Genomic DNA, 19270 nt, shown 5'->3' on the forward strand with positions numbered 1-19270 from the left:
GAGTAATGATGCTGACAATTCAGCTTTGCATCACAGAAATAAATTATATTGTAAAGTATATTTAAATAGAAAACCATAATTTTAAATTGTAATAATATTTCACAATATTATTGTTTTTTCTGTATTTATTATGAAATAAATGCAGCCTTAATGAACATAAAAGACTTTGTTCAAAAACATTAAAAATAGTAATGTTTCCAAACATTTGACTGGTAGTGTATATATAATGTGAAAACTGCTATTTCAGAACCTGAGGTCCTGAAATAATAGCATTTAATGGGAATTTGTCCTATTTTTTCTCCACAATATCAAAATGTATCCTTCCCTCCTCACAGTACACTTCACTGAACTTCTACTATTTTGTTGTGTTTTTTCATTATTTGCTGCTGTAATTGATTTCATCCACTGTCATCTCTTCCTCTTAATCTATTCTTGTACCTTTCCTGCATTCTTTCCTCTTTGTTTCTCTTTTACTCTCTCTCTCCACATTCCTCACTCCAGTGAAGAATGACTAATGTGTGTTTTTACTTGCTGTAACTGCATACTATTTTAAGAGCCGCATCCATAATTAAGATTGACTCGACCTGGAGGGATAGGATGTGTGTTTGTGTGTGTTCATGTTTTAATGCATTTCTGTGTTTATATTTCAAGGACCTGATTGCCCATCCTCATGTAAACAAAAACAGTTAAATGCCAGTACTAATTGTGAGGAGTTCATGTTTACATTGGTCTCAGACATATGAAGAATATGCTAGCACACACATACACGCATAACAAAGTAGAATAGTTTTTAGGTCAGCTTTAATGAGTATGAGAAAACACAGGAACATGATGAATGAGTGTGAGTTACAAGAGTAATGTCAACTTTAATTTCATTCTCACCCCTCATTAAGTACTTGTACACCTGTTCACACTCTCTTTCTGTTTGCAGGATCAGTACGGAGTCCCATTCCCCCAAGCTGCAGATCCGGAGTCACAGTTACCTGCGAGCGGTGAGTGAGGTTTCAATCAACCGCAGTTTGGACAGTCTGGACCCGGCCGGTCTGCTGGCCTCACCCAAATTTCGCTCCCGAAACGAGAGCTACATGAGGGCCATGAGCACCATCAGCCAGGTTGGTCATCGCCCCCCTCGTTCTGTGGTGGAAATCGCCATTAAGATACTTATCTTAAACCAGTTGGAAAACAACTGGTCCTGGATTAGATCCTAAAGGTGATTTCCAAACAGAACCTTTGTCAACGTAGCCTCTTCAAGGTTTGCAGAGGGGAGGAAAAACAGGAAAGGAAATGTTTTTGCTCAAGCAATCAGTTTTTGCTCAATCCCATGAATCATCTCATCTCTGGAATCCTTTATCATCTCTTCAGTCATCCATTATTCAGAATCCTAATTTGCAAACTATCAGTTCTATATAGCCTATATAATATGGAAGATTAGGACTAGAGAATCAAAAATCATAGTTTGTTGTGAATACTGTGTATTAAAGGATTAGTTCAGAATAAAATTTCCTGATATTTTACTCACCCCCATGTCATCCAAGATGTTTGTCTTTTTTCTTCTGTCAAAAAGAAATTAAGGTTTTTGAGGAAAACATTTTTTCAGGATTTTTCTTTTTCTCTTTTTTTTAACCACAAATGCTTATCTTGCACTAGCTCTGCGATGCGCCACGCATGACGTAATCACGTTAGAAAGGTCATGTGTGACGTAGGTGGAAGTACCGCAGTATGGTGAAAAACTCCTTCTCATTTTCTCCTCCAACTTCAAAACCGTCCGAGATCGTTGTTTTACCTTTTTTTGTAAAGGGCGTTTGACTTAAGCCCTGTTCATACCGCCAGCGACTTTTTCGCTGCATGTGGCTAGTCTCTGTACTGTGAAGTCGCTTGTGGGCGTTCCTAGTGCTGTCGCTCTAATATCATTGGTAGACTGCACGTCTGATCATATCTATAGAAAATGCAATCACAAATGATATATAAATCTAAGAAATCATTCTAATTTGACTAGGAATTAAGATTAAAATAATTATAAGTACCATTCTGCTGTTGTAGAGTGTTGTAGAGCTCAGTGCATTAAATCATTAACTAGATTAACAATCGATCTATCTATCAACAAATTGAACTCACTCATACTGTCAAAAAATATTAAAACGTCATTCGAATTTGACAAATAATCAATTTTCTTGTCCCTAATAATCAACACAATGCAGGGGAAACTGTAATATGAACTGCAGCAGTGCTAAACTGCTCACAACATCATGTAATTAACAACACAAAATGTATTCAAACTCACAAGACTGCCGACAGTTTCTTTTCTGCGCATCATTTTATTATATCCATGTATGTACAGTCAAATCATATAAAACAGTGAAATCGCTCCGGAACTATTCCTGTCTGTCTGGCCTGCACTCAAGATGGTGACGTGAGCTCCAGAGCCTTCACTCCTATTGGTTGTCGCTCGTGAAATTCGCTCCTCATTTGCATAAAGTTGAAATTTCTGAACTTTCGTCGCTTGTCTCCCGTCACTTGACACGCCTACATTCTGTCGCCAACAGTCACTGTCGCTCTTGTCGCCGGAAGTCGCCAGCGCTCCATTGAAATGAATGGGATCCTGTCGCTTTGTCGCTGCGTGTCACTGGCGGTGCGAACAGGGCTTTAGTCTTTGCACGTTCGCTTTGTAGACACTGGATCGGTACTTTCTACATCACATGTGACCAATGTGATTACGTAATGCGCATCGCAGAGCTAGTGCAAGACGAGCATTTGTGGTTAAAAAGTATATACATTTATTTATTTATTTTTAGAAAATGACAGATTGTTTCGCTAGAAAAGGCCCTTATTCTTCGTCTGGGATCGTGTAGAGCCCTTTGAAGCTGCATTGAAACTGCAATTTGGACCTTCAACCCGTTGTACCCTGGTGAAGTCCACTATATGGAGAAAAATCCTGGAATATTTTCCTCAAAAACCTTAATTTCTTTTCTACTGAAGAAAGAAAGACATAAAACTCTTGGATGACATGGGGGTGAGTAAATTATCAGGAAATTGTAATTCTGAATGAACTAATCCTTTAAAGATGCCCAAGTTGGTGTGCTTTTTCAGATGACCATAAGGCTAAAGACCAAAGTATACTTCAGATTTAACACAAACATTAGTGAATGCATACAGCCAAACATGATTGTGTGGGTGAACACAGGTAGTCGACACAAGGAAACAAGGAAAATTCTTTTTTGCCATTTTGAGACCGCATGACCATTTACTCTCTGAATAAATTAATAATGGCTAACTGCATATAGAGTATTTCTACATAGTCATCTGTAACTGAAACTAGTGTTTTTGTGTAATGCTACCTCCACACCACTAGGTGTTAATACAAGTCCAAGATCATTACCACATCGGTCAGCTCTAGAAATATTCAAACACAATCCATGCATTAAAATATGCATACATCCCTACTATATAGTAAGGCAGTATGCGAAAAGAGTAGTATGTCCGAATTCATAGCATTCTGTCATTAATTACTCACCCTCATGTCGTTCCAAACTCGTAAGACCTTCGTTTATCTTCGGAACACAAATTAAGATATTTTTGATAAAATCCGAGAGCTGTCTGACTCCTCCATAGACAGCAATTTAAGGTCCAGAAAGGTAGTAAAGACATCATTAAAATAGTCCACGTGACTGCAGTGGTTCAACCTTAATTTTATGAAGCGACGAGAATACTTTTTGTGCGCAAAAATAAAATAAAAAATAATGACTTTATTCAACAATATCTTCTCTTCTGTGTCATTCTCATAAGTTGTTTACGTCCAGCGCCTCCAGATTCTGCGTCAGAATGCTGTCTCCTGTGTCAGCATCACACGAATGTGTCGTGCTGCTCACATGTACAGCGTTGGCCAATACTGAGCTCGCATTCTGACATAGAACCTGGCAGCGCTGGATGTAAAAAGTGTAAGAGAATGACATAGAAGAGAAGATATTGTTGAATAAAGTCGTTGTTTTTGTTTTGTTTTTGCGCACAAAAAGTATTCTCGTCACTTCTTAAAATTAAGGTTGAACCACTGCAGTCACATGGACTATTTTAATGATGTCTTTAGTACCTTTCTGGACCTTAAATTGCTGTCTATGGAGGAGTCAGATACCTCTCGGATTTTATCAAAAATATCTTAATTTGTGTTCTCAAGATGAACGAAGGTCTTATGGGTGTGGAACGACATGAGGGTGAGTAATTAATGACAGAATTTTTATTTTTGAGTGAACTAACCCTTTAAGTACAGTATGCATCTACTCAGTCAGAAAGGGCTGTTGTTGCTAACTGGAGGAGAATAAACTAGCAACAAAATATTAGCATTGTCTGGAGCTTGAGCTCTCACGTTTACTGTTAGTGTAAATACTCAAAGGTCATTTTTAAGGTGAGCTGGTGTCAGTAAAGCTTTGTAAGCAATTTTAAGTAGGGTTCTTCCTTTTTAGCATGTGTAGCTAAGAGATTTTCAAGGCGAGTTTTCAGGATTAGCGCCTGTTGCCATGGGATTTTAAGGTGAGTTTTCCAGATTAGCTTCTGTAGCCCTGGGATAAGGTGACAGGCAGCGTTTACAACCGAGACAATTTTAAGGTGAGTGTTCAGAGCCTGACAGCTCACTCAGACAGACAACAGCCCTTACCTTTTAAATAGCTGTTTCCTCCCACCCATGAAAAAAGACACTGCCCTCAGGCGTGTATGTGGATGTGTGTCTTTTCTGCTCCCTGAGGATATATCAATCATTTCAGTGACAAAAAGCTCAGTTAGCTTACCAAAAAAAACATCATTCATGGGTGCCTCATGTGTATACTGAATGTGTGTGTGGGCATGCAGACGTGTGTTGTGCGTAGGTGTATTTCTGTGAGGTTTTTGGGGTTTATTGCTTACTAGATGATTAGCAGACCTTAGTGCCTGTCTGTCTTGTAGCCTCCTTTCACCAATGACAAACACTCTGCTATCCTTTCCTCCAATCACAACTCACTATCAGTCCTTCAGTCACAGAATGCTCCAAACAACCTGTTTCCACTTCCTTTTGAAACTCAAATCACGAGACCTTTCCCTCTGATTAGTTTCTGTGCAAATCCAATCGCACTTCTCCTTACTGTCATCTCTTACTCTGCTGTAGTATAGAAAGAGCACTAGTGATGCAGCCACACCTGATTGCTTTCACTTGTACAGATTTCATCCCCTCTGCACTCTTTTATTCTGGTGTTATCTGTATTAGTGTGTTTAACTCTTATCATTGAAGATGCATCATGGCTATTAGAGGGTTAAATTCACCCTACATGATAAATGACAGCTCAGGATTCACAATTCAAACATTTTCTCCGAACAATTTATCTTACATTATTAATCAACCAGCCTATTACAAATTTCCTACTATGACTTTACTCATTTTTGGTATTCATGAAATTTCAGGCTGAAAAGTTGATTAGAAGTCAATCTAAACTAAATGACCCTTAACAGCACAAATTTGTCTTAAACACACTAATACATTTATGTTTTTTTATTCTTTCTGATTTCCTTTCTTGCTTTTGTGTATGCTTGATGTTTAAAAATGTATTTCTGAAAATAAAAGACATTTTCCAATGCTCAAAACATTGTTATGGCCTCAAAGCACCCTGGGTTGTGAAGTACTTAATAATATAAATCAAACAATATATTATTAAATTATATTAATATATAAAATGATAATGAATCCAAGGCCGCAACCATGTCTTGACCATTTTTATAAAAGTGAAGAAAATTCTAGATCTAATTCTAGTTGGGAAATAATCATGTTGAACTATGCAAATAATATTTGCATTAAATATTTCACCCAAAACTAAAAATTATGTCATTTATTACTCACAGTAATAGTTCCACACCCGTAAGACCTTCGTTCATCTTCGGAACACAAATTAAGATATTTTTGATAAAATCCGATGGCTCAGTGAGGCCTGCATCTCCAGCAATAACACTCGCTTTTTCAATGCCCAGAAAGCTACTAAAAACATATTTAAAACAGTTCATGTGACTACAGTGGTTCAACCTTAATATTATAAAGCACAAGAATACTTTTTGTGTGCCAAAAATAACAAAATAGAGACTTTATTCAACAATATCTAGTGATGGGCGATTTCAAAACACTGCTTCATGAAGCTTCGAAGCTTAACAAATCTTTTGTTTCAAATCAGTGGTTCGGAGCGTGTATCAAACTGCCAAAGTCACGTGAACTATTGAAATTTCAAAACACTTAACGTAACGAAGCCTCGTTTACTGATATCATGTGATTTTGGCGCTCTGAACCACTGATTCGAAACAAATGATTTGTAAAGCTTCGAAGCTTCATGAAGCAGTGTTTTGAAATCGCCCATCACTAGATATTGTGGAATAAAGTCGCTATTTTGTTATTTTTGGCGCACAAAAAGTATTCTCGTCACTTTATAATATTTAAGTTGAACCACTGTAGTCACATGAACTGCTTTAAATATGTTTTTAGTACCTTTCTGGGCATTGAAAAAGGGAGTGTTATTGCTGGAGATGCAGGCCTCACTGAGCCATCGGATTTTATCAAAAATATCTTAATTTGTGTTCTGAAGATGAACGAAGGTCTTACGGGTGTAGAACGACATGAGGGTGAGTAATTGATGACAGAATTTGCATTTTTGGGTGAACTAACCCTTTAATTTACATTAAAATTTGCGCACATGTAGTTTTAATTGTATGCCTAATATGTCGAAAATGTTAAAGGTTTCTTGTCTCGTCACACTCAGTTAGGAATTACATGACTCACGTAAATGCATATTTTCAATTCAGAATGGCCATAATTGAGAAAAAAGTCAAGTAGTTTGCATCACTGTATGTTACTGTCGGTCGTTTACCATTTCTATCGCAAAACAGTTGACGAATTAACTGTTTTGCTATTTGCGTCTAACCTCACTCTCTTTCAACGTTAAACTTGCGGTTCAGTTCGTGCTGGAATTCACATTCCAAATTTTAAAAATGTAACACTTTGAGCGCTTTTGAGCGGATTTGTAAACACCGCTGATTGGCCATTGTGTTGACGCGCTCATCGGATATGTTTGTGATTGGCTACAATGATCAACGCATGGCAGCGCTTGAAAACACACGGAAGTGTTTTAATTTGAAAGCGTTTTGAAAGCGGGAGCGTTTGAAAGCAGGTGTCTATCAGCGGACTGGTCAGCAATAGACGCCTGCTTTCAAACGGTTCCGTGTGTATCTCTGTAAGCGCTTGGTGAAAAGCGTCATTGATGACTATTTACAACATTTTTACAGCGTTGATCATTGAAGCCAATCGCAGAAATATCTGATGAGACGTGAAAACAATGGCCAATCAGAGGTGTTTATGAATCCGCTCAACAGCGCTAAAAGTGTCACATTTTTTAAATTTCAGTACCGAAAAGGTACCGAAGTCAGTACTTTTGACAACTCTAATTGGGGGGGGGACATTTTGGCCATTTCTAATTATTGGGAAGGACTTGTCTCCCTCAATGTCTATGGTGGTTAAGGCCCTGAATCAGTCAATCAAATGTATAGATTATGTTCAAATAATTTTGCATTTTAAAAGTGAATGAGTTATGAAATATTTAGGTTTGTCAAACTTCAAATTGTTAACCCAATTTCATTTTTAACCCTGGGTTAAAATACTCGTCGGTTATCTTGTTCCATATTTCACACTGTTCATACCTTCCCATGCGGTAATCATACCTTTAGTACTGCAATTCTGAAGCAGTTTTTCATAACTCAGGACAAAAAGTCATGCTAAACATCTTTCATAATGTATGAAGCATTACTTAGCCTAGGGTTAAAACCTGCTGTAATCCAGAGTTAAGCTTAGTGTGAAAAGTCAAATGTATTTTATTAGATCCTTAGAAAAGCAGCATTTAAAATCCTATGATTTCACAAGGCTCCTCTGTCTGTTTAATACAATGATTTAAAGTCACTGTACATGAGTAAGCCTAGAGCTAACATCTTAAAAACTGCTCATTCAGACAGGTGTACTTATATACTATATACTATATACTACGATCTACACTTTGTAATATATACTATGCTATGATCGATCCCATGACAGAAGGGTGAAGGACAGCATATGACAGCATGTGGTGACGTGTTGTCTCCCCCTGCAGGTGAGCGAGGTGGAAGTGAATGGGCAGATCGAGGCCGTGTGTGAGAGTGTGTTCGGTGAGATGGAGTCTCAGGCCGTGGATGCTCTGGATCTGCCCGGGTCCGGATGCTTCCGCATGAGGAGTCACAGTTACGTGCGGGCCATCGAAAAGGGCTGCTCGCAGGAGGAAGAGGAGGAGAGAGCGGCACGACAGGCCATCACACCACCTCGAACTACAACTACTGTTAGAACCATCCAGAGCAGTACAGGTACAAGCACATTAAAAACTGTTAAAACAAGTATTATTACTGAAGTTTTATTCATGGTTATAAGGGTCAATGACATGCCGCTAAATTTTTTGTGTCCGGATGTTAATTTTTTTAAGATGCAGTGAAATTCTTTCATACACTGACTTGAATGCACCTCTTCTTTTCAATTTCTGTATTAAAATTTATTTTGAAATGCGAAAACTTTTGCCAAAAATTATGCTAATTTATTTTTTTAAATGAATACATATAAGGATTTCTTAGAACTTAGCACATGTTTCGATCTAGGTATTTACATCAGTTCTTGAAATCCATATTTGTCATTGACCCATAATAACCTTAAGCAAAGTATATAAATAAATATATATTATGTTGCTATAGCAAGCTATAGCTGTTGTAAATAACTATCAAAGTTTAAATGACTTTAGAAATTCCATACATTCTTACCGCTATCATTGAAAAATATACAATCTTCCCACTTTCGCTCCTTTCCATTTTTATCTTCCATCCATCCTTCACTCTCTCTGTCACTTCATCTGTATGAATTGAGAGAGCCAAGGTCTCTTCCCTCCTTCTCTCTCATGCGGCGTGTTGTTTAATTACAGCGATTAGAGAGTCTCATTCTTTTTCCTCGTCACTCTGTCATCAGGGTCGTAGTCAGCTAATTAAAAACATTTACAGACAAGTGGGACGAAGGAAAGCCGGAGAAAAAGCGAAAGAGCTGTTGAGACAAATTAGAATGAGAGAGGAAACAGACAGGAACATAATAGATGAAGATGAGATTTTGGGATTTGGGGAATGACTTATGCAGAAAAAAAAGCTCCATTATTAACCGTGTCCCGAGTGTGTGTTTTTTTTTTTATTACTCTTATTCACCAAGCTTTAATCTCTGGTTAAAAAAAAATGTCAATCAGGATTAGGTAAGACATCATTGCTTTTGCAGGCCATTATTCGCTTAAACAAGATTGTTAATCAATTAAATAAAAATCCCAGACATGCTGTGGACTTTTGAAATGAGGCAGCAAAGTCTAAATTGAAAATATTATAGGCTGGTTGTCAATAGTCCTAAGTGTGTTTTTATGTGACTATAGTCATATAAAAAACTAACACTTGGGGCAATTGACAGCCAACCTATAATATTTTCAATGTTTATATTAACAAGCTATATATTACATTCAGAAGTTTGGGGGCAGATTTTTTATTTTTGCATTCTATGTAATGTTTTGAAAAAAGCCTTTTGCTTACCGTGGTTGCATTTATTTGATCAAAAATACAGTAAAAAAATATATATATTTTTATTTTTATATTTTTTTTATATTTTTTTTTTTTACAATTTTAAAAGAACTGTTTTCTATTTAAAGGCACAATATGTAAGATTTTTTTAATTAAAATATCCAAAAACCACTAGAACAATGTTATATATTTTGTTGACTTGTGTACTTACATTATCCCAAATGTTTCCAACAATGTTTAAATCCAGAGAAATAAGCAATTTTAACCAGGACACGGACCATGTCTGTGCGTCACCTATCAATGACATCATACCCTTGTTACCCTTGGTTTCCAGTTTTATTTTGTAGAAACCATGGAAACACCAAAGAAGATGCTTTAATATATTATGTGTTTTAGACAGGTGAGCAACTGTTTGGATACATTCATCGACAGAAAACTAATCATTGTTATACAGCTCAACGCATTATTGTTTAAATAGCGTTTTCTTGATTTACAGCGAGTACCATGTTTTACCATGCCTAATATCGATCTAGCTTACTGCAGTGTACATTACATGTCTCATAGTAGCCGCAGAGCGAACACAAACAGTAGCACTATAACAACTTTCAACGCACAAATGTATCTAATATGATAAAACAGCACTGTGTTACCCCACATGACCGTTACCCCACATTACCCCTTAACCGGAAGAAGCAGAAGCGGGGACTGTGGCATAATAAAAGCCCCACTGCTATAGAGCTGTGTGTCACGCTCGTCTCTCATTAGCAATTGCTCCTCCAGACTCGTTTCTGCTCGCACAGCACATTGCACCAATCTGCTTCATACTACAGTAATCCCGATTCTTTTCCACCGGTTGTAGGAGTGAAGACAGCACCTCCCATGAATTCGCGAAACCAAGGCGTCATCAAGCTACGCCTTTGTTTTGAATAAGCGACCTCTAGTGGCGAAAATTTACATAGTGTGCCTTTAATTATTAATAGTTTTATAAGTTCATTAGCCAACAAAGACTCACAAACATCTAGTGAAGGTTGCAGACATGGAAATGTCTTTAATTGTCTGAGCTGAATGGTTGCTAAAAACCATCTTGTCTCAATTCCATTTAGATGGAAAGTGATGTTTTATTTGTGTTGAGTTGTTAAAACTTTTTTAGTCTGCTGTTTTGCACCTGTTTGACCCATTCAGGCCTATTTCCAGACCGGTTGTGAACATGATTGGTGGCCATTATCCACTTACAGCATATTCAGCTAATCATAGTGCTAAGAAGGCCTCCTGTCATGTGAGTTCCCATTGCTGTAATGACATGGAGTGAACCAATTAGATTGTGGAAAAATTTGATTGACTTAATCAGTTACCCCCCAAACAAACCTGTGTCAAAGAGTTTAGCTGGCCAGTGAGATTTCATATGTGAAGTTCTGAAGTTAAAGTTCTGCTCCTGTAGAATGAACTGTCGAGAGAGTGTGTTAGAATTCATTCATTTTCAATGAGAGTTGGCGATTTGAGGCAGCACGGCACCATTGGTGACGAAACATTCAGCAACTTCTGTGCCAAAACATTAGGCAAATGAATCGTGATGTGATGCTCACATGATCCACCTCATAATGCAGTTGGATACAGCAGTTGCACTGGAATGCTGACAAGAAACTAAAAGTACAGTAGCTTGCCGACCTCCAGCGATTAAATCACTGTCAATGTGAACGGCCTTCATGAGGAGTCATTGGCAGAACACATGACCTAAAGGCAAAATGGAAACAAACAACCAAAATGCTTTATATAGATGTACACTAAATGAAACACAAGCACAACCAATGTTTTTCCTCAGGCTCTGTGACTACACAAAAACACACATTATTGACTTATTGTCACAGAAGAAATCGATCATAGGGAACTAAAGGCAAAAAAATCTTGAGCGTTCGCTGAAAGCATAAATCTCTTGAGTATATGTGGAGAAATAAGTTTATTCTGTGTATATGTGCATGTTATAGTTTAGTTGTTAATTTCCCTTTGGAGTGTGTGTGGGGGGGGGGGGGATGCTCACAATTGTGGGTGTGATAATGCTTTTATACTCACAAAAAATTCTATAAACAAGAAGTTGATTTCGAATAACGTTTCTGACAAACATTTGCCCAGTTAGTTCTTTAGTACATTTTTTTGCCAATGAAAATATTTCATTCCATTTTAACAAATATCACACAACCAAGATGTTTTAATAATACAGTATGCAAGCAGCGATGACAGGCCCAAGCCCCTACTGCCACCCTGGTGGTTCAAGGAAACCTGTGCATGGCAGGCAACATAAAATCTTAATTTAATTTAAATCAAACAATGATTTTACACGATATGAGACACTTCATGTTTCCCTTTTTTTGCCATTAATTTAATCCCACACCATGGCAACACTGTTCTAGGTAACCTATAATTGTTCGTAATTTAGCATCTTCATTGTCTTTGTTTCATGTTGACCGAGTTTGGCGGCGATTGCATGAATCTCCTACGAGGAGTACTTAAAAACTGATTATTCAAAAAAATCCATATTCAAACCAAAATATCTGACTGCCTGTTGGTTGGAGCTAATGACTGTAAATTAGAAAGTTGTCCAGCTTAATGAGAACAATAAATGTACCAAGTTTGGTGATAGTAGGTAAGACTACCCCCCCCCCCCCCCCCCCCCCCAACCCCCAACTTTTGTCAAAAGGTGGCGCTATAGAGCCCCTCCTTCCAGCCCATTCCTAAGGCTTTGCCCATGTCGACTGGCCGACAACTTTGACGTGTGTGTCGAGTTTCATGCAATTTGAAGCATACTAAGAGCCTCAAAAACACCCAAGAATATTATAAAAGTTTGACATGTTGCCATGGCAACAGTATTTAAGATATCAAGAATCCTTTCACAAGCTACATCTGCCATGTCTTGACATTATTCTGACGAAGTTTGAAGCGAATTGAGTAAAAATAAGAGGGCGATTTCAAAGCATTTTCAAAGTGACACACTTACTGTTGCCAGTTGGTGGTGCTATGACTTTCACAATAGTCACATCAATGTTTTTGGGCCACCTACAATGAACACAGCTGAAGTTTCATCAAAATCAGTCAATGTTTGCAAAAGTTATATCACACTTCCTGTTTCCCTTTTTTCGCCATAAATGCATTGCCTTGCCACGGCCAAACTGTTTGAAATATCCAATATCCATCCACAATTTAGCATCCTTAATGTCTTGATTTCATGCTGAAAACGTTTGGTGTGAATTGTATGACGGCCTTTGGAGCAGTAGTTAAAAATTGAGAGCTTGGTTCAAAAAAATCCACATTCAAACAAAAATAGCTTACTTCCTGTTGGTCGGAGCTAATGACTGTAAATTAGAAAGTTGTCCAGCTTGGTGAGAACAATATATGTACCGAGTTTGGTGACTGTAGGTAAAACTAACCCCCAACTTTAGACAAAAGGTACAGCGCCCCTCCTCCACGCCCATATTTCTAAGGCTTTGCCCATGTCTTCTGGCTGGCAACTCTGATGTGTGTGTCTAGTTTCATGCAATTTGAAGCATGCTAAGTGTCTCAGAAACCCCCGTTAAAAATATTAAAGTTTGATGCGCTGCCATGACAACAGTATTCAAGATATCAAGAATCTTTTCACAGGTGTGCATCTGCGGTGTCTTGACATTATTCTGACTAAGACTGAAGCAAAATGGGTAAAAATAAGAGGGCAATTTCAAAGCATTTTGAAAGTGACACATTTCCTGCTCTCAGTTTGTGGCACTATAACTTTGACTCACAGTAGTCACTTCCATGTGATTGACCTTCAAGAACGAACACACAGCTGAAGTTTCATCAAAATCAGTTAATGTATGCAGAAGTTATAACACATTCCTGTTTCCCTTTTCTCACCATAAATTTGTTTTAACGCCACGACCAAACCGTTCGAGATATCAAAAATCTGCTCGCAATTTAGCATCATCAATGTCTTGTCTTCACGCTGACCAAGTTGGGATCTATATGAAGTTTGTTTACTGTAGGTGAAAAGGGGGGGTGCTACAGAGCCCCTCAAATACAACCATTTAAAAAGGTTTAGCCACAGACTTGTTAACAAACATTCATTTATGAGGTCTAAAAGCCTATTCACACTGCATAGACAGATGCCGACCAACTGCAAAATGAATTGTTTAAATAGAGTAAACAGTATCAGAAAATAATTTTTTTAAGTGTGACTCGACCAATAAGATTTAAGGATGGGAACTTCAGTAACTGTTGTAAAATAAAATTGAAATGTTAATCAGAAAGTAAACCAGACAGAGTTTTACAGCTGTCCCATATTCCAAGTTACACACATAGACACACTCACAGATGTGCGTATCACATTTGTCCTTTTAGCAGCTTTGATCTAAATGTCATTTCCATGGCATTAAAGGATTAGAACTCCCCGTCTGTCTGAGAGTTTCTCTTTTTGTGTGCATCATCTGCTTTTTTGTCCATCTCTCTCCTTCTCTGTCTGCTTCTTTCTCCAGGGTAATGGGATATAATGCTTTCATGCCTCTAGCTTACAAGAAAACTCCAGCCCCAGATGAGCACTAGTGAGTGCTCTAAGGTCTAGAGAGATGATTGATGCCACTGTTTTTGATCTGATTCATCGCTGACACTAAACAGTTTCTTCAGCAGACAGGAAGTCTCTTATGCTCCCTAAGGCTGCATTTCTTTGAAATATTGTTGAAATATTACTACAATTTTAATATTATTACAATTATTACAAACATTCTGTTGTTATTATACATTGGATTACTATTTGGTGACATATTGAAATAGTTGTAGTTATTGAATCTGTCATACAGGCTCTTACTGTCTTGTCAAAATTAGTCAGGCCGAATAGAAAAAATAGAGAAAAAATATTTACTTACAGCAATCTAAAGCAAGGAAGAAAAGCTATACCTGATCCATAAACAGGATATTGAAGATTTTTTTTTTCACACTGGTATTATGACGTAAACATGTTTTATGAGGACATTTCATGAGTCCTCATATTTAAAATAGCTTTAAAAACATACTAAACAATGTTTTATTAAAAACGTAAAAATGCAGAATGTTTTCTGTGATGGGTAGGTTTAGGGGTAGGGGTAGTTTAGGGGGATAGAATGTATAGTTTGTACAGTATAAAAACCATTATGCCTATGGAAAGTCCTCACTAAGATAGCAAAACAAACCTGTGTGTGTGTGTGTGTGTGTGTGTGTGTGTGTGTGTGTGTGTGTGTGTGTGTGTGTGTGCAGATTTGACTATATTTTTAGAAAGTCCTCAAAATGGAGTGAAACATCAAATAACAGCTAGTGAGGACATTTGAAGTGGTCCTCACTACTGGAAAACCTAAAATCAGACAAATCTAAATCAGTCACATTTCACAGCTATATTTTAAATCAGTCACCTTTAAATCAAATAGTGTCGTCAATATGTTAGTATGAAAATTGTGTCTGTGAGAGAGGTCTTCTCTAGCTTCTAAATATATATAATGAGGTTGTTTGTCTTTTCAAGAAGCATGGAATTACTGTGGGAACAAGGTTGTGGAATTACATTGTATTAAAGCCTGCAGAAACATAGAGTGAGGCTCAGTTCTTGTGAAGTCAGTGGAGATGAGGAGGAGAATGAGAAAGATGGTACATATGGGAGTTGTTCTACTGTTGTTTTCCAACCACATGAGGGCGAGCTTGAGCACACACTCTGTTGTTTAATGCTAGATAAAATGCATGTTTAAGATGCTAGTTGCTTAGAATATTTTAGAGGAGAAGCACATACCGCACATTTAAACCCTGTTTAACACTAGAGGTGTGAGGGGGAGTTTCTAAAGGAGTCAAGTTTATGCCCTAGTACATATAGTAGAGTTTAGATAAAGAATTACAGAATATGGAATACAGAATATGGATATGGTGTATTTTTTTAAACTCTGCATGTACTTCAAATCTCCCTATGGGATAATTTTCACTTTACTTGTAAAGATATACATTTAAATTTTAAATCGTAGTTGACATGAGATGACTGTGCATGGATTGACATGATAGGTCTATTTGTTTCGAGCTGCATTTTACTCAATGTTTAATAAGTATGTGTGCAGCTTTTATGGCTTCATATTAATTAAAGAGACTGCATATAATATTTTTTAAACATTTTTATCACAGTGCGCAGGGTGACAATATTTACAAGGGCAAGCAAAGACGTGATTAAAATTGTTAAAACTTAAAAGAGAGTGTGACCTTCAGAATCAGAACAGACCAAACCAGACCGAAAATACACACTTTCCTTTATATACTGTTTTTATAAATAAATAAATAAATAAATAAATAAATAAAACGGTAACTTAGACACCACAGCCATCAAAAAAAAAAAAAAAAAATGTGAAAGAGATTTTTATGAACATTGTCCTAACCAGACGCGATGCGATAAAATTCCAGCGACAAACAATTTGACTGTCCACACTAGACGCAACGCGACAATGAGAAGCGATAAAATCAATCAAAAACCACAGCCAATCAGAAGAGAGTGTGGGCGGGCTCTCTCGGCAAGAGCACGAAATGGGCAAGTACATAGTAAAATTCATAAATATTACACCATTTAAACATTATTTAAAGTACATACGGAGTGACTGAACTAATCTTTGTCATAGAATACACTTGTTTGTTCACACTGAGTTGACAGTTTGAACCTTCTTGTGCCCATTTATTTATTTTCAAGATCTGAGGTGAATTAGCAAGTGTTGTTTTCATTACAGCTAAAAAGCTCGGAACACAGAATGATATTCAAACTCACATTAGACGCTTTTAACATTTAATAACGCATATAAACAGTACCTGATATTATCATTGCCATACTTTGTGTTGCTGTTTCGGCCGCGACGCCGCAGAGAAATAGAAACTGTTTCTAAAATAGAATATTCGCGTGTCGCCGTCGCGGCTGGTTAGGACAAAAACTCTGATTAACATGGAAAAGATATCGCGTGTCGCGGCGTCGTGTCGCGTCGCGTCTGGTTAGGACACGGTAGGCTATGTTAAAAATAACTTAAGAAATTATTATTATTATTATTATTATTATTATTATTTTCTTCAGTCAACTATATGGGCATCTAATGTTAAAATCTGAAACACAATTCAGTTATTTTTATTAAGGCATTAGTCATATCAAATTTGACGACAGTACTAGTAAACCTATAACGATATAGCTTTTTATAACATGTTTCCCCCTTTTAATTATTTTTTAAAGGATTTTTAGTCTTATTCCTTATGATATAGCCGGGGTTAGTCAGTTCAGTGGGGTGGGAAGTTCCGCAGGCTCAGTCATGTTTGGCCGGTACGGGAATCGGTGTATTTAACGGATATGACGGTGTGGGCCGGTCCCGTACCCGCCCGTAACTGAACTATAGCAGCTCGATCCACCAGCACCATAGCGAGCGCGAGCGTTAACTCAGTGCAGTGTCATTAGCTTCCATTCACAGCCAAGCTGGAGTTTATCACTAGATCCCGCCGATTCATTCAGGCGCTTTTGTCTCTCGTTCTCTCTCCGGTTACCGTTTACCGAAAATTACAGGGTATGTGTGACTGCTGGATCCGCCGCCTCTGTGAGTACACACGCGCCTCTCTCTCTCTCTCTCTCTCTCTCTCTCTCTCTCTCTCTCTCTCTCTCTCGTCATTTGTTTGTTTGTGTGTTGATAGTATTAACTGAGGTGATGGACAACTGAACTGAGGACATTTTGCTTACTCATAGTGCAATGGACTGATTCAGTTTATTGCTTATGGATCGTATAGCTACTTCAAAAATAAACGTTAATAATATCAAATATAATTTAAAAAAAATTAATAATAAAAAATGTAATTGTATTATTAATATACAACAATATAATATTAATAATATAATGGTGATATCAAATCAATACATTTTAATTATATTAATAATATAAAATAGCCTATTAATAATAAAAATAAAAAAAACTCTGTAAACCAAAAATGTGGTATCTTGCTTTTTTGTGACAAAATTGTAATGATGGCTTTGTTGTGTATGTTTGAGAGAGGGAGAAAGAGAGGGAGAGATTCTGAACTCTGTCCAGCATCAGTCTATTTTGGTATGTCATATGTGATATTAGGGAGCAGGTGTCAGGCAGGGCTCAAAAATACACACATAGCCTAAATAGACAAAGAAACTCCAGAGTTTTTCCCCCCTAAACCGTTGGAAATTATCCCAAAGTTTGCGGTGTGGTTCTCCTAAAAGTGTTTTAGCAAAACCTGGCCAGGAAACTGGGTCAGCATTCATGGTGTATTTTCATTTGAGAGCCCACATGGCTCAACCATCCAAGTTTCAGTTATGAGTCTGAGAGATCCCATTCATTTCAAACCGTCTAGCTATCCTGTGACGGCCTCATGCAGGTCTCTATAAATAAAGCTGTTGCCGGTGTTTGTGTGTTTCCAGTTCAACAGAAGCCGTGTGTAACATCTTACTAGAGTGATTGCCCAGTGTTTTTGTAGAAAAAAACATTATGTCATGACATTGTGTTGTTGTTATTAAGGGTCAAGATGTCTGCAGTGTAATAGAAAAACATTACGTTAGTTCAGTTTAGCTCTTTAGCCCAGAAGGATGATGCTGCTGTTTCCAGGGCAACTAATTCATTTAAACTGTTGATCTGGGGATCAGAAAATGGGATGATGTCATTGAATGATCTTTCACTTTCGATTTTTCTCCTGTTTTTTTGTTTTGTTTTATTTTATCTTTATTTTTTTTATAATTGTTTTGACTTGTTTTGATGTAGTCTTATACCAGAATAGACCTGAGAGCATCATACTGGCGTTTGAGCTCATTTCGATGACGTCCTGTCTAAAAGGAGAGGTTGTAACAGATCGTGTAATGAAACTGTGAATGGGCTGACTCAGAATGCCAAAGATGACAGTGATATCATAAACAGGCCCTCCAGTCGATCAATACAGACACTAACTTAGAAGTGATCTCAACATTATCGATTATATTCTCATTACACAGAATCTGATGACTTTCACATTTATTGAAAAAAAAAAAAAAAAAAGTCCTTTGTAGTAATAAGAGGCAAATCAGTATTTTTGAACTCAAAGATGATTTTCTGCAAAAGACAATAAGATTGTGATCGTCATACATTTAATAATAATTGTAATGCAGTTATTTAAATAAGTAGCCCAACTGAACCCGTTGAAAATGCAGTGTTGTTAGTAAAAAGTGCAGGTTTTGAGCACTAGAGGGCGGTGTAGTACAATGAGAGAGTGGCGAAAAGCACGTGTTTCAAATAACATCCTGCCTACTCACTCTTAAAAATAAAGGTTCCAAAAAGGAGTTTTTACAGCAATGCCATAAAAGAAGCATTTTAAATTTCCCCAAAGAGCCATCTCTTAAAAGAACCAGTTTGAAGAACATTTTAATAATCTATAGAACTTTTTTTTTTTTTTTTTAACTATAAAGTACCTTTTGCGCAATGAAAAAATTCTATGGATGTTAAAGGTTCTTAATGGAACCATCAATGCCAATAAAGAATCTTTTATTTTTATAAGTGTACATGATCATTTCAGTGGACGATGCAGTTCACAATATGCATGAAACAATGATTGTTTTAAAATATAATAGTCTACTAAATCATGCTGTTTTAGTATTATTTAAATGCTATTATAGCATTTATTA

The 19270-nt window shown here is 37.1% G+C and overlaps 1 protein-coding gene across 1 annotated transcript in view; it reads left to right on the plus strand.

Moving 5' to 3' along the window:
• The window catches only part of dlgap1b (discs, large (Drosophila) homolog-associated protein 1b), a 143132-nt gene that overhangs the window by 96319 nt on the left and 27543 nt on the right, over positions 1-19270 (plus strand). The window contains 2 exon segments of the mRNA XM_051882491.1: positions 932-1112; positions 8136-8382. Of these exon segments, the coding sequence (XP_051738451.1) occupies positions 932-1112; positions 8136-8382 (428 nt within the window).

Source organism: Ctenopharyngodon idella, chromosome 23, assembly GCF_019924925.1.
Source record: "Ctenopharyngodon idella isolate HZGC_01 chromosome 23, HZGC01, whole genome shotgun sequence".
NCBI lineage: Eukaryota > Metazoa > Chordata > Actinopteri > Cypriniformes > Xenocyprididae > Ctenopharyngodon > Ctenopharyngodon idella.